Consider the following 16,296-nt stretch of genomic DNA (forward strand, 5'->3'; position numbering starts at 1 on the left):
TCGAGACTTATGCATGTATGTTTTTTCCCTTCTCATCTACAGTCCAAGTACTTCCTTTATTAATACACAGAGCAACATATTTATTAACTGGCAGGCATACTTTCCAAATGCGTTTTTCCTTTGAACAAAGTATGGAAAAAAAGTTCTTTTCTTGCATCTTAGAAACCACAGATTTCTTTTTATGTTCATCAGATTCTAAAAGCTATGGCAATCTGTGAGCTATTTGGATTAACAGGTTTACGTTCACAGCGTAATGCACAGTCTATCACTAGCCCAATTAATTCACTTCTCAGTCCGTGCAGTCAAAACAATCATTTATACTTTATAGTTCATAATCCTCACCCTGAAATTTAATTTTATAAGAAAATCTGCATGTGTGCTCCATTCATTACATTTCAGTCTTACCATAGTTGTCTCTTGAATTGACCCAAAGCTGTTAATGAAGATGTTTACTGCAACATCGACTGGAATTCCTTTAAAAAAAAGGAGAGATTTCTAGTCAGCTGCACAATCCAGAAAAGGCACACTATCCTTCATTTGAGGCTTCTTTGTACTGCTATCACAATAAGAATATTTTTCACAGCTTTATATTTTCAAATTAATATATACGTGCTGATTTCAAAAGCTATGGTTAATCTGTAGCCACTGAAAGTTAATGGAAATCATGAGAACTATTTTCATCCTAGTGATAAGGAAACATAAAAACAAATCTCAGTCTAGAGTGCTAAGCTTAAAGCATTTCATAGCCCATAAATATGAATCATTTTCAAATTCCATGATTTTCAACTATCACAGAATGCCCCATCCAATATTACTTTTACACGCAGTACAATGAATAGAAGTAATTCACATTTCTAACAGCAAACACATTTAACTGCCAAAGTCATGATGATGATCTATCATCCTAAATTACCTGTACATGATTTATGATGACACATTTACTTACATTGTAAGAGGATACTACTTTGCACAAGTCAAGTGCATAAATGCACAAGTGTGCATATGGGGAGATAAAAATTGTTTCATGCAGCTTTCCCAGCTACCAAGCAAGAGAGAGTCAGAAAGCTGCTCCATTTTACAATGATTACCAGTTTGCCAAGAAAAATTTTGAGAAGCCAGCAGCTGTGAAGATATCAAGATGGACTGGATCTTTTTCTCTTTTCCACAGCCAGGATTCCTGTAGCTCAAGAGGGATGGTGTGACAGCTGCTACATGTGCCCTCTGCCACCCCGCGGGAACTGATAGGCAGTCATTTATCTGGTGTTAACAGCGGGTTATCATGAAGCAGAGGGAAGTGGCCTGATGGTTTTGGGAACTAATTATGGTCCACTAGTTTTATTTAGCACCTGTATGTTGAGAGTGTCAGTACACACATCAGATGCATGCATCTAACCTCATTTACACTGTTACAAGTAATTCTTTCTGTTTACCAGAAAATTGCTATAATAAAATTTCACTTGAAAAAAAGTGAATTTCACTGAAAAAGTGAACCTGTTTGTTTCGTTAAATCCTGTCAGTGAAGTGTAGCTCTTTCAGTTACACAATAAACATAATCATTTAGTTCCTGATGTTTGTGACGGTACACCCACTGTGCCACTGGTAGCCAGGAGTGTTCCATCTCTATCAGATCTAAATAGGAAGTGCAGTCCAAGAAAATCAGTCATGCATGAGGAACGTTTTAACATGGGCAAATCACTTGTCAGAAAATGTGTTGTTTTTTTTTTTTTTTTTTCCAGCTCCCTGTGAGCTAGCATTACATCTCCTCCCTTTTTCTTCAGTCTTGATTCTTAACAGACTGCCACCAGGGATTTCAAAAGTATAAATCAATCTGCAATATGCTTTGCTATAACTAGCTTATCATGCTGAAGAACAGGTATAACAGAGGCTGGACATTTATTTTTTGTGACAATGTTCAGTGCTGAAATCAAATAAATATGATTCTACAGAGAATAAGAAGAAACATGCTGAGAATCGGATTTAATTAATTTATAAAACTTAGTTAAATAGAGCATCTGAAACTGGTTTCTTCAAAAACACAACAAAGATTATAGATTTCACAATTTCTCAATTTATTGATATGTGTGTTACAGTATCTCTTAACATATGTATAATCATGTATAATTTTTAAAAAGAAAGAACTGATTTATGTAAACTACAGTATCTCTAATGTAATAAAATTTCTATGTTTTTTTCCAGCAGGGAAATAATCTAACTCCTGGAAAGTGTAATTCACAGTTGTATGATTACTAGAGGTTTTCCAGAGCATATGTATTCCAGTCTTTTTTGTACATGAAAGGAAATCACATTTGCCTACATAGAAGATTCCTACAACAGTTACCTACAAGAAAGGTATTTCAAAATCACAGAATATGTTTAAAATCATTACCTATTTGAAATCTCATATATGCAAGCTGTATTATTAACATATCTTTAAAGATATTTTCCGCATGATTTGCATCAGTGTTATTGCTGATCCCAAATTTTATAAAGTCATCTTAAAGAACTTTTATAGAGAAGTTTAGTGTTTTAAAATACTGTAAAACAGAGATACTATTTAAGCCAAATTAAAATGTAGGGATAAAAAGATATTTTAAAAACTTGTTCTACAAAACCTAATTCAACTTCAAAAAAATCTTTTACAAAAATGCAAGCATAATAATAACAAAAGCATCAGACACTATTATGATCATGACGTCCTGATACATTATCTTTCAGCCCCAAAGGGTAGATATCTCCTATACTTTCACACGGTAGGGAAATTTCCATCATTCTTAAAAAGAAACATAGACTGTGAATATCATCTTAATATCATATAAACTTTCTATGTGTGAAAAGAGCAGAAGTTAAATCCCAAAACTTAAATAAAAAGGCAAAAATTATCTGACAAACCTTTGAAATTTGGTCTTATCCTGGGATCATAACTGAGCAATAGCCTATTCAAGATATTGCTTGTAGAATTAGCAGGTACCCTTGCAAGGTCTTCAGCTGATTGCTGGCTGTAAAAAAGAAGTGTATTCATTACTATTTAGACAGAAATAGCTACGTGCTTGAAGTTAAGTCATTTCACAAACAAACATTTGAAGGTTCCATACTGGATAGTCGTTCTTTGCGATGCTTTAGTATTTCTCAAGAAGCTGTAACAAACACGACAGTTCTCCCACATACTCTAACTGTAAACTCAATAAAGTCAATAGATAAAAAAAACAAATCCTGTCAAATAAGTAAGAAGTTCACTAATTGCTCCCTTCCCTCTTAATACATATCCAGAGGGAAATGATTTCTTCATTAGGAGAAAACAGGCAGCTTAACTATTTTTAGTGACTGTCAGATTAGGAACACAAGAAAACTGACAGGCACTTAGGTGACAAAACACGGAGCGCCTTTTGGCAGCCTCTTGCTTCCAAATGTCAGAGGCAGCTAGTCCACTGAGCTGCAGCCCTTGCATAGTCTTATTGGTAAGTACTAACTGGGGGTTTGTTACGGAAAACAAGGCCTTGCACTCTGTTTTTTTCAAGACACTTTAAAATATTTCCATTTATCTTGATGTAATTGTCTTGGGTGTTAAATTAAAGCCATCATAAAAATTAAAAAGAACCTGTGACAGGTCAATATGGCTACAAGAGTAACATGAAAGTGAGAGGAATAAAAAGCAAGAGAAAGGGTGCACGGTCCCCACCCCATGCACTTTAAGGACCTGGCAGTCTGATGATGTCCTGTAAATGAATTTCTGTACTGTCTATAGAACCTGTTCAGTGATGATTTTCAATTTTGAACTCTGTCTCATATTCATCTTTCCCTCCATTTTCTGAATACTCTGATAACCCTCAGTCTTTATGTCTTAATAATGAGGATGCCATGTAAAAATAAGACAAACACCCTACAGAGGCATGTCATATATATCAACACTATTGCCTCCGGCAAGCAAATGTACAAATTTATTTAAAAAAATGATCCAGTTAAATTTCTAAATATTTTCCTTAACTAGTATCAGCTGTTGTTGTCTCTATTACCCCACTTACCCTGCTTAATTCTTCTTTTGCATTATTGTTTCTCATATCTCATATCAATGTCAGCTTGACAGATCTATGGGTGATTCTTTATCGCGTTTTGGCTCACTGCTAGTTTTCATCTCATCCTTCACTTTCCTTCATGTCCCCTGGGACTTCTGCATTATTCAAACATTTATTGAAGATAATATTAACTCTCCAAAAGGCTTTTGGCCTTTTTTTTTTTTTTAATAAAATACATCCTGATTTTAAGATGTCTATTTCCAGTAGCTTCTGTTCAGCATCATTCTTATTGACTACTGGGAAAAAAAATCATTAAATAATTAATTAATTTCTGAAACACTAAAACAAGGAACTTTCTCCTTTTCGCAGTGTCTTAACTTCCACTAGTATGTCCTTACTGTATACTATAAAACTCTGATAATTTAATATCAGGGAAATTAAATACCAAGAGGGTTTCTCATTTCTTCAAATAATTCATAAATTATTTGATAAATAATTGATAATTTCACCTTCCAATAATTTTCCTAGGCTTTTTATATTTGACTCAGATTTGAAGCACTAAGTACATATATGTAAAAGAGATGATTTACTTCTGTCACTTTGAGGTTTGTTTTCAGTTTGCAGTGTTGACCTTGACCAATGAAGAGGCTACTACAGAAACATCATTCACCAGCTTTGTATGCTTTTCTCGCAGTTGCCAATAATTCAACAGAAAAACACAAATTTAAATATTAAGATTATTTTCCATTTTGTAGCAGAAACAGGGTTGAAAAGAATGTTCATTTTACTGTAGAAAAAGGAAGGCCAACATTCTGTGCACTCTCTCTGACACAAAAAGGTTCATGGCACTGCTTCCTTGCAAGTCACACATCTTAACACCTAACACATCCACATCAGGTGGCTACTCAAATTTTATTTATTGTATTCTCTGTAACACAAGCAATAGGCTTCATATATACCCAATATTAGTGAAATATCAAAACAAAACCAAACAACAACAAATGAACGAACTTAAAACCCAATTTGTTTTATATTTCTCTTATGGATTGTTCAAAGAAGTTCATTAAATAGTAATAACGGTAATAGTCATTAAATAGTGATGATCTGAACCACATGGGACAACTTGACAAAAATTAAATACAGATGCTTGCAGAATGTATTTGCAAACAAATCCAAAATAATAATAATAAGAAAAAGAAATTAAAAAATGAGCATTAAACAGCAATAGAAAGCCAAACACAGATGGCATTCTGACAGGTTTATTTGTCTCTTTAAGTAAAAGGAATAAAGCTGTAATTTTGTGAGGTCTGTGTTGCATTGCAGAAGGATGTTAATACAAATATGTGCTCAGGTTGTTTCCTCAGAGGTCATACAATGGACATTTACTGCAGTGGGGGAAGCCACTGCTGTGAGGAAGAAACGTGGCAGCACTGCTTTCTGGTGAAGAGCATCATGATCACATTTACTGCAAGTCCTTGGGTAGTGTTTTGAAGTTGTGTCATGTGCACACATTTTTCCTCACTTTAGGAACCAAGTGAAGTACAACAGCATTGGCTACTCTGAGCTGGGAGAAGAAGCCTAGAGTCAGTAATCACTAGTTTTTTAACAGTGACTTTGAACAAAGTGGTGGAATGGAAAAAGGCTTTGCTGAGTACTGGGTGTATTTTCACTGCAGTCCTTCACAGTATGCTGTAATTGAACTACCATCACTGAGTAGCACTTGTGCTACTAAACATCTTCACAAGGACTGGATTTCCTTCAGAGAGCCCTGCTGATCAAAATTTCACTTGGAAATCAATAAAACATAAGCATAGCTTCTGGTAAGCTCAGACATTATGCCGCTTGCAGAGTGATAAATTAGCAGAAGAACTAAACGCTGAACAGGGTGGGCTGGGCGCATGGAGTAACTGGCTGAGATGATTCAAGCCATTGAGATACCCATCTAAATCCACTACCACCCCTGCCTACCTGGCCATTCTGGAACAGTGAGCTTTGAATTGATGTGTAGGCTACACGACAGAAAAAGAATTGGAGCTCAAACCTTCCTTCCCAAAAGAAGCAGTACTTCAGTTTTCTAAAGGCTAGTTCCCACAAAACACCACTCACACCAACTTTAAAAGTTACTTACCACCTTTCCTTATCTGACCTAGAATTTTCATATGAGAAGCTGATAATGAGCCAAAGGTTCCCCTTAAATTTCCACTAGTTGCAGCACATGTAGCAATTTTAATACATTTATTTCAACCTGCGAGGAATGCATGTGTAGCTGCTGGAAAGCATTAGGAAATGGAAATGTAGCAATGCAGCAATATTTTTCAAAGTAATTTATCAGTTCTAGTCAAGATACAGTACTTAACAAGCAAAGGGTAATGCAACTGAAGTCTCACAGTTGTTATAAGAGGAATTTAAAAGAAAGTAATAGTAAAGCTAGAAATTGCCTTATCAAAATTTTGCCTAAACCACATTTTTTTTTTTTTTGGGGGGGGGAAAAAAGTAAATAAAGCACAATGTCTTCTCATTTTCTGCAAGAAAGGAGAGAGCAATCAGTATTCTCACTTTATGAACAGTGCTCTCTAAAGCCAGAAAGAAAACAAAATACACTTAGTCTGTCAGCACAACATCTCAGTGGGATATGACTGGCCTCTCTCCAGTCTACTTCTGGTATCGCTGACGAATAAAAGAATGACTTTAAGTACTGCATTGCATGAGATACACAGGGAGGTGTCCATCTCGTCTTTCCTCCACTGCAGCTGCACACATTTTATTGCAGCCCTTGGAGAACATGATTAACATTTTAAATTAATGTCAATAGATAATTATCTTCATAATTCCTTAATCAAAATCCAGAAGTTTTGATAAGTAGATATGCATGCAAAGAAGAGGCATACTCCTGGTTGAAACTGATATAATAACTTCTTTACATTTGTGTCAAGCAAATGTGTCAGAAGACATTATGTCTCTCTCCGTTGGGTTATCATGACATCTAGCCTCCCAGAGCTCACTGAAGTTACAAGGAGTCCTTATCACAGACAGTGCCACATGAAGATGGCTAGAAAAAAGAATATCAACACATTTATTCCACACAAATGAGGATGGAAACCTTCACTGCTGTTATTCACCTATTGCCCTGATCCCTGTTCTTATATGCCACTATGCTGAAGAATCTCTCATTTTAGAAAAGCACATTACTATATTTTTTACTTATGGCATGGCAATCAGGGAAAAAACAGGCGCATATCAGAGGCAAGCTAATTCACATCCCATCTTATAATATACTGCAATCCAAACATGCTGCATGCTTTTTCTATTGTCAGCATTTACTTAGAACTCATAGCTTGGATAACCTAGCATCAAGCTTTGCCTTTGCACAGATTACTGTCTGACAGATAAAAATACATATATTCCAACTCACCCTGTGATCTCCAGCAAAATGTCCTACATAATGCCGAAACAAGAGGTTTTAGTACAGTTTATCTAATTTATGTGATGGAAACTGACACTTTAGTCACATAACGTGGCAGTAGATATCAGGGAATGATAAGAATAAGTTTTGGGAAACACAGTACCTGTCATCTTGCCATACACTGCATGTACTACTTCCTTGATACCTATCAGTGTTCTGATTCGAAGGCATTTGATTTTCTGAGTGCAGTAACTCAAAGCACAAAAACAGGTTAATACAAATCAAAGAGATACTATGTAATTCCTGTGAGCAATCTCTATGATCTCAAGCATGCTTAACAGCCACATTTTCAAACTGTAGCACCTGAAATCTCTATTACGAGGGAGAATAATTATGATGCCTCCAATGCAAACTGATGTCATTCAAATTACATTAAAACTACAGAAATCTCAATAACTTTTTATGCAAGCTCACAAAATGCAGTTGACAGCTAAACACTTAAATTTAGGTACGTAACTTCAGTCCCTGCATTTGGAAGTAATCCAGTATGCTGAACAAAAAGAAAGGTTCCTTCATAGTGCAATACAAAACATAAACCCTGCTGGGGCAGACTGAATAAAATGACTCCTCTTTCATCTGCTGTGGTAGAAAGCCCAAAGAGAATAGGTCGCAATGGACATGCCAGCAAGATTCCTGAAGCTGGGTGATATGAATAGTTCAGCTAGGGCCACTACTTCAGTCCTTGACTAGCAGAACCCTCTAAGGTCAGCTTTGGTTTCACATTCAATATTGGACACGTTGAGGAGTGTTTATGGCATTCCTTGTTATTTTTCTGTAAGCTTGAGAAAGCAAGACTATTCATCTGCCCACCAGAGGCCACGGCCCCAAAACCCACAAAACCAGGTTAGTACAGTACTTCATCCAACCCGACTCAAACTGCTCATGGCAAGTGAATGGTGCTTGTTTGCTCCCTGCTTAGGGACCTCTGCGTCCTACTGAAGTCACTACCCAAGTGACTTTTCCGCAGAAATGCCGTTCTGCTGTGTGCTGGCATCACAAGCATGCATGAAATATCATTGGCATATGATAAGCAGAACTACAGACATTTGTCCACCTCAGTCCCAATGTCCCTATCTCTTTTCTAAATAAACACTGAGAGGAACAAGACATAGATCTTGATAAGAGCACCATCTTGGTTAGAAAGCATAAATGGAGAGACATTTTTGGAATTTGTCTTTCAAAGATTCATTTGGTGGTGCTGGGAACAAAATGTAGTCTTAAGGTTTTCCTCGCACTTAGGCTCAGGGGAAGGAATTTAACCTGCTGATCCACATTTTTTCTCAGTCTGCAGGCCATACATGAATTAGAGTGCTCAAGTCTGTAACTCTTCTGCACAGTTGTATTGTCTCATCACTACAGTGTTCAGAATGGAGCGAACACTGCTCACTTGAGAGGAAGAATTACTGAAAGCGAACCAACTTACCATAGTTAATTACTGTTTTACAAGATAACTTACGTTTTGCTTATACAGCTTTATCTTTTACTCCCCAGCATGCTTATCCACTCTGAATACAAATTCCCAGACCTCCTGGAATGTGTCCCTGTCTGTCTGGGATCATGGCTTTCCATGAGAGTTACATGCTATGGAATAATTAAACCATTGACCAGTTTCTGTCGCTATGGGGCAAAAGAATTTTTACAGGAACCAGACCTGAGCTCTGCAATGTCTTTATCTTCAGAATGACTGTGAAATATAACTGCCTCCACAACTAAATTCAGGCTGTTGTTTCAACTTTCTTCCATCTTCCCCCACAAAGTATATCAAACCTACCATCACATCTACAAGTGAAGACATTCACAAACCATCAACAATGTCTTCTACAAGGCAGGAATGACAACAGAGTCGATTCCACTTTCCCACCATTTACATTTGGGGGATGATTACACACTACAGATAGAGAGGCCATGTATATAGGCACGTGGTGAGAAAAACAGTCCTTGTCCACAGGAAGGTGGAGAGGATCCAAGATATAAGACTTTGAACTTGCTTTAGTCTTTATGGGAAAAGCTTGGCACAAGCCAGCAGTTAAGCAAGAGAAATGTATAGGACAGACCTTCATACAGTTCTGTGCTTTGAACACATCAAAGGCTTTTTTTCCAGTTCCACTGTCTTTTGTTGTTATATTTTAAAATCGGCTGTTTATTGAACCTTGGCATTTGTGACTTTTCTAAACTTCTGCCCTGGCAGATGGCACAAGCCATGTTTTCTGGAGGGCTTCGAGGGCCATTTTGCAGTTTCTGAAGTAGCTGATATGCTTTATTGAACACAAGCCAAAACACGATTTGTACTCCTGCTCTGTGGGTAAAAAAAAGGCTCTGTAGATAACATACAGTATTTATTTAATCATCTACGTGTATATAAATCCCCACGTGGGAAAATGCACACCAGTGGGGAGGGATGTTATTTAAAAGCAGGCTTAAGATCAAGAGAAAGGAGTGAGATTCAGTGATCAGTGCTATGCTCTCAGCATTAGACTCCCTGTGGGATCATCGGCAATTAACAGCGTGCAGGTGAACAGCCGAGTCATACTGAAACTGTAATTAACAGGGATAGTTGGGATTGTGAGCACAGTTGTAACTGATTTTGTTAGCTGCTATTTGACACACACGTCTCTTTGCTTTCTCTAACAGTCATAGCAAGCTTGCCTTTCCTTATAATTTAATTTGTCTAGAGATCTTGCAAGTGGCTTTGAGGAGAGAACTTCTGGCTTGCCAAGGACCGTGGGATAACAGCAGCAGCTGGAACACTGTAAAATAACTGAAGTATTTATTATGACATAACAAAAGGAAAAACATTCTTTCAGCAGTGCTCTTAGAAAAAAGTCACAGCTGCGTGTCCAACATGTTTACCAGAAACAGGTATTATGAGGAATTATGAGAAAGTTACGCTAGGGAAAAGTAATAGCATTAGACAAAATCTGTTTTGACCACATCTTCCATCCCAAACATGTCTGTCTATGTATTTTATCCTCAACATTAGCGCTCACCATGACTAAAATGAAGTATCTTCTTAAACTTCCTCTGCCATCTGGCAACTTTTGCAAAATAATGACAGTACTAGAAGGCAAATAATACGTACCTATTCAAAAAGCTGGCTGGGCCTGGGGCAACTGTTTAAACAAAATGCTCATTTTTATCTGTTCAAACTGCCTGAAACATTCAAATAAGCTGAATTCACATTTACAAGAAACATGCAAAGCAGTCATTCTTGTGCTTAACCTATGTGACACATTCTGATAAACAGCTGTAGTACTTAGAAACAACTACCCATTCCATATTCTCTTCCAGGCCTTAAACTTCAAACGCTATTTCACCAGAACCTGCAATGAGACTTCACTGCTCACATTTTCCATTCCCCAGGGACTGGTAGATCACTGCAGAAGCACAACAACCTGGAGTGACCTGGTTGGTCACTCCAATAACAGTGGTAACATGGCTGATGGATGGTCTAAAACCAACAAACAGATCAAGTGACTAAATTCATCAAGGTCATCTGCATTCAGTATAGTGAATTTCAAAATAAGCTTTGTAAAGAGAATACTGTAACCCTGTTAAAGGATTTTCTTGAAGAGGTAGACCTATCTCTTTCTTGTTTGCTTTCTTTTTTTTTTTTAAAGATGTTTTCCATGCAGACAAAAGGCAAGAGTTTTGTTACATTAAAGCTTCATATTTTATTGCACTACGCATCTGTGGCAACCAGCTTCCCAGACTTATGCTGCAAAACTCCCTGTTGTGGGCTTATAGGTCCAATATATCAATTTGTTTCTTAATCAACAAACATTCAGGCATAAGACATAACTACTCTCTGTTCCACTAGGAAAGCCTGAGGTAAGAAAGAAAATGATCTAAATTTAAGATGTGAAATTTTACATCTGTCTGAGGAAGCCTTAAATCAAGATAAGAACAAGTGATTAAGCATCAGCTTCTTGGAACACCTCAATAAAAAAAGCTGGGAGAAACAGTTTCAGAAATAAATGAAAATCAGATGGCCTATCAAGCCACTGTCACAGAATACACAGAGATGCATTATGAACAATCACAAGTACGAGGTTTTGCTCCCAGATACAAGATAGAATTTTCCTAATTGAAGGAAGTACATATCTGTTTATGAGACAATAATGAACTTTTTATGGTTTTTTTAATCAGTTTGGTTTCAGCTTTTTCTGTTACAGTTAATTTCATGCCAGAGGGGTATACTTAGCTAAAAGCTTGTGTGCTTGATATGCATAAAAATTCAGGTGTGCTCATTCTTCATACAAATTCATGCTAAAGTCCAAAAGCCAAACCAGTCCTAACACCATCCATTTCTGAATGTCAAACTAAAGAACCTAAGCAGTATTATTAGGCTCAGCATAAATCTTTCCTAGGAAATTATTTGCATATATTTTAATGCCATTATAAAATTTGTAAAGTTTGTTCTTTATGTAATTAACAGTGTTTTTTATTTTCTTGCGGAGGTAGAATTTAACTTTTCAGATGTTGTAAGGAAACAAGCGACAATGTATTCTACAATAAAGCTTTAAGCTGTACGGCACTAGTAACCAAAGAAAATTAAAGGTAGATTAAGGTTTTAACTTTTGTATGTTTTCATTAGGAATTTGTACCATTCAATCTTATAAATGACATAAAATCCTATAAACCTTCTTGAAAAAGATAAAATGCTTTCTTTCAGAAGAATTCCCCTGTGCTTTACAAGTGAATTTTTCATTCAGCCACTTTCTCTGAGACTAATTTTGATCAACCCTCACATTGTCACTTAATTCCCACTCCACTGCATTGCGTTTTGGTTTGTTTCTGAAGAAATATTAATCTTTTTTTTTTTTTTTTTTGCACAGGAAAGAAAACATTAAGAGTAGGCTTCCCCTTTTACAAGGTATAGTGTCATCAACTACAGAAGTTTTGTGAAAGGCTATAAAAACATGTTGATGGTTGAAAGTTTGTACTCAGCAGCCTGAGTTATGCGAGCATGACAGAGCTCACTCGGATTGCTTGTTCACCTCAGAGGCTGTCTAGCTGCCAGCCACAAGCCCAGTGATCCTGCAGCTCCGCTACCACAAGTGACTGTCTCAAGCTGTGAACTTCAGCCAAGTGAGACACCAACAACTTGTTCGCTATTCAGAAAATGATAGAGCTCAGTGCTATGGCAATTAATTCTAACTAGCAGCACGGCACACGCGGTATGTCAAACAAACACGGGATCACACTAGGGTTTTCACAGAAAGCTTCTACTGGCTGGAATGTAAAAACTTCACCTAGAAAATTACAGCACTTATTCACCAAGTATAGAGGTGACAAATGATGTCATATTTATTGCTTGTAATATTAACTGGTATCAAGAAGAACAGAATACCAGGAAATACTGTGTTGAAGAAAAAACAAACAAACAAACACAAAACAACACTTCTCAAGATAAAATGCCATCAACGTTTGGAACTCTAATTAAGATCAAGTCCCAAATGAGGAAAATGCGGGCTGCTTCGCTGAGACCACGGCAGATCTGGACTCTGCTCCCAGCTGTGGAACTTCCTTTCTAAGGACTTCAGTGCTCATGTCTGTCTTGGAACCATGGCATTTCTCTCCTTGCCAGAAGTCCTTATAGTAGCTCACACTGAAAGCTCCATACAGAGCTCAATGTAACTTCATAAAGGAGACAGAATGAATATGGGGCATTTCAAATGAGTCACAATCACATTAGAAACTTGTATCTTAATGTTTTCAAATACAAAGGCATGTCTCATTTTTTAGGGCCAGTATAATAAATAATGAGAACGCTCACTGCATGTAGAAACTTTCTAAAATTCAATGTTACAAATAAACATCACTGTTGATACTTAAAAAGAGTGGGACTTTTAAAAGTATCATTTAAACAGTGCTTCATTCTGGTTATTCCATTATTTTTTTTCTTTTCCTTGCAAAAAGTCTTTTAAATGTTAGCTAGCCAGTCTCAACTTCCAGTCTTCTTCTTTTATAGTCTCTGAAGATATGTGTTTTAAACCTGTCTGAGCCACTTCATCATTTAAGGCACATCGCTTTTCTACATCTATTCATAAATCATTATATTCCATCCATCTTTTCTTCAGATATTTATACAATAACACTAAAAAGATGACAAATGATGGCCATGGAAATGACAAAAAAGACTCTCCAAACAAAACTTTTGCATTGTCCTATGGATCAACACAAAATGTGGTGGGTGTCAGAAAGAGAAATTCTATTTAGTGTGAAGCAATAATGGGTGACCTGAACATGGTCTCTATTCAGCTGGGCAATCATCAAGCAGTGATTAGTTTTAGTTTCTGTATTTTTACAGAGAGATTGCACCATAAGGGCCTTTTTATACCAACAATCTATCCACCTCCAGAAACAATACAGTACTGTAAATCACTGATGGAAGATGCTAAGATATTAGTTCTATTCAGCATGTAATAAGAATGTGAGTAGAACAAGCCCTCTTTTACAGAACTAAGCTAACCAGAAACTGAAACTCAGTAAGATAGTATACTTGCAACATGATGCTAGACAGCATAACATTACAGAAATACGTTACTCTGTGCCCATAGATAGCAAGATACTGCATTGGAATCTCCCCCAAATATTTTTATTCATTGTTAAGAATCTGTTTACTATTGCTTAGATTTCTCTTTTCATTGAAACAAAGGACCTGTTGCAGAAGAAACAGACTGGTTGACAGAACTTTGCTATGTCACTGGTTAAGCCCTCTTCTCACTTCCACCCCCAAAATCCCTCTTTTAATGGAAAGCACCACCTTCCACTTCAATTCCCATGCAATGTCCTGTCTTAAATATATGTCAGGATCACAATCATGCAAGAATGCAAAAGAAACACGGAACGTACGATGGGCAAAGGTATTGCTTCTTTTTCCCCTTTCCTTTCTTTGAAGACTTCTCTTTGGAATATACTTCCTCCATCCATAAGGAGAACGAGACCAAAAAGAAAACCGCTAGTAAGAACTTCATCTTGAAGGTTAAGCTTCAAAGAAACCTTCGGTCTATGGCAAGGGAAAAGAAAGAGGTTTATGTTAGTAGGGTTAACATAGTAGGTTAAACAGCAAATGGAAACATATGCATGTATGTACAAAAAGCAAACGCTTTGTTTTAGAAATTCAGTTTGACACAGGAAAGTCTGTTGAGGTGTAAATCTGATACGAAACCACTTTAGGTAATTTTGTGAGCGTCAAGGAGGAGCTTCCCAAAGTTAGGAGAATCACAGCGAGGAACAGATTATAAGTGCGAGACCAGTGTATTGAAGACATAAATGTGATGTGATGACCTTCAAAGGCTGCCTAACTCAAAATCCCTAGAAATGTGGAAGAGAATTCCTCACCAAAGTACCATCTATCGGCTCCATTAAAGGTGGCCAACCAGCCTTTGAGAAGGTAGAGAACTGAGAGGCCTCTTGACCTCTGCACACCTCAAACAGCAACGATTTCAACGCCGGTTATGAGAAAGGGTTGCAAATTTAATTTCATGGATGAAATTACCCATAGATGACTACTTTGCACGGACTGTAGATGCGGCATCAGCACTTAATGGGATCTGCAAAGGCGGCTTCTGGGCACAGCCCGGAGCCTTGGGCACTGCCCCACTGCACCCAGTCCCACCTGGTGATGCCCCAGGGGCCGCTGCCCCCCAGCCCCCGATCACCACCACCCCCGGGCTCCTTCCACGCCTTTCCCACGGGCATCCCCAGGCCCCTTCCTTAGGCCAGGGGCACCTGGGGGCTCCCTCAGCGCCAGCCGCATTCCCCTTCCCCGCCGCTCCCCGGAGGACGCCAGCCCCTCTCCCCGCGCCGCCCGCAGGCAGCGCCCCGTGCCCGGCCCCAGCCGGCGGGGTCCCGCCGCCCCCTCCCCGCTCCCTCGCCCCCCGCAGCCTCCCCCGCCGCAGCGGCCCGGCGCTGGCCGAGGTGCTGACGGGGCCCAGCGCTCACCGCCGAGCCGAGCCGAGCCGGGCAGAGCCGGGCAGAGCCGAGCGGGGCCTCCCGATGCGGGCGCGGGGCGGAGCGCAGGAGCGGCGGCTGGCAGCGAGCCCTGCCTCCGGCCCTGCCTCGGCGCCCAGTGAGCATGTGCGGGGCCGCGCCGCACAGCACGGCTCGGGCACGGCTCGAGCACGGCTCGGCCCCGCCGCACCGGGCACTGGGGTTGTTCGGTCTGGGGACAGGAGGCTCAGGGGAGGCCTTGTTGCTCTCTGCAGCTACCTGAAAGGAAGCTGTGGGGAGCTGCGGGTCGGCTTCTTCTCACAGATAGCTAGTGATAGGACCAGAGGGAATGGCCTCATGTTGCACCAGGGGAGGTTTGGGTTGGAAATGAGGAGACATTTCTGCTCAGAAAGAGCAGTCAGGCACTGGGACGGGTTGCCCAGGGAGGTGGTGGTGTCACCGTCCCTGCGGGTGTTCAAGGAAACACCCGCTTAGGTGCTTAGGGACATGGTCTAGTGGGTGATACTGGTGGTAGGGGGATGGTTGGACCAGATGATCCTGGAGGTCTTTTCCAACCTTAATGAACCTGTGATTCCCCATACACAGCCAGAGCTTCAGTCTGCACAAAAATAAAAGAGCAGCAGGACCTGGAGATGTATAAAAACCACTTCATATTCTTCAGAACAGGAATGGCAATTAAGTGTGATGCATCAGTGGATGCTTTCTGCAGCGTCCTGTAATCCTTACCATGCTGCTATGAAGCACCACTTAAGCTGGAATATAAGAACAAAAAGTGGAGAAAAGCACAAATTTAGCAAATGGAAAAGGGGAAAATGACCTGGTGAGTTAGGCCATGGCAGGCAGCAAGAAGTGCATAGATTCAGTAAT

At 39.0% G+C, this 16,296-nt stretch overlaps 1 protein-coding gene and 1 long non-coding RNA gene across 4 annotated transcripts in view; one reads left to right on the forward strand and one right to left on the reverse strand.

The window, feature by feature from the left end:
- GLRB (glycine receptor beta) overlaps nt 1-15,547 on the reverse strand; it is a 51,837-nt gene extending 36,290 nt beyond the window's left edge. For 2 of the 3 annotated variants that reach the window (XM_038178814.2, XM_027456598.3), the window contains exons 1-4: nt 15,421-15,547; nt 14,329-14,482; nt 2,890-2,996; nt 406-473 (exon numbers count right to left, since the gene is read on the reverse strand). In XM_038178814.2, the coding sequence (XP_038034742.1) occupies nt 406-473; nt 2,890-2,996; nt 14,329-14,450 (297 nt within the window). In that variant the 5' untranslated portion in view covers nt 14,451-14,482; nt 15,421-15,547. Of the gene's footprint in view, nt 1-405; nt 474-2,889; nt 2,997-14,328; nt 14,483-14,974; nt 15,160-15,420 lie in introns of those variants that run through there. The other variant, XM_072037367.1, reaches the window with a different exon arrangement.
- LOC140002446 (uncharacterized) lies at nt 9,921-11,046 on the forward strand. Its single transcript, XR_011809040.1, has 2 exons — nt 9,921-10,332; nt 10,762-11,046. It is a non-coding gene; the product is annotated as an uncharacterized lncRNA (long non-coding RNA).
- Nucleotides 15,548-16,296: the final 749 nt, after the last annotated feature.

Source organism: Anas platyrhynchos, chromosome 4 (genome assembly GCF_047663525.1).
Source record: "Anas platyrhynchos isolate ZD024472 breed Pekin duck chromosome 4, IASCAAS_PekinDuck_T2T, whole genome shotgun sequence".
Classification (NCBI taxonomy): Eukaryota; Metazoa; Chordata; class Aves; order Anseriformes; family Anatidae; genus Anas; species Anas platyrhynchos.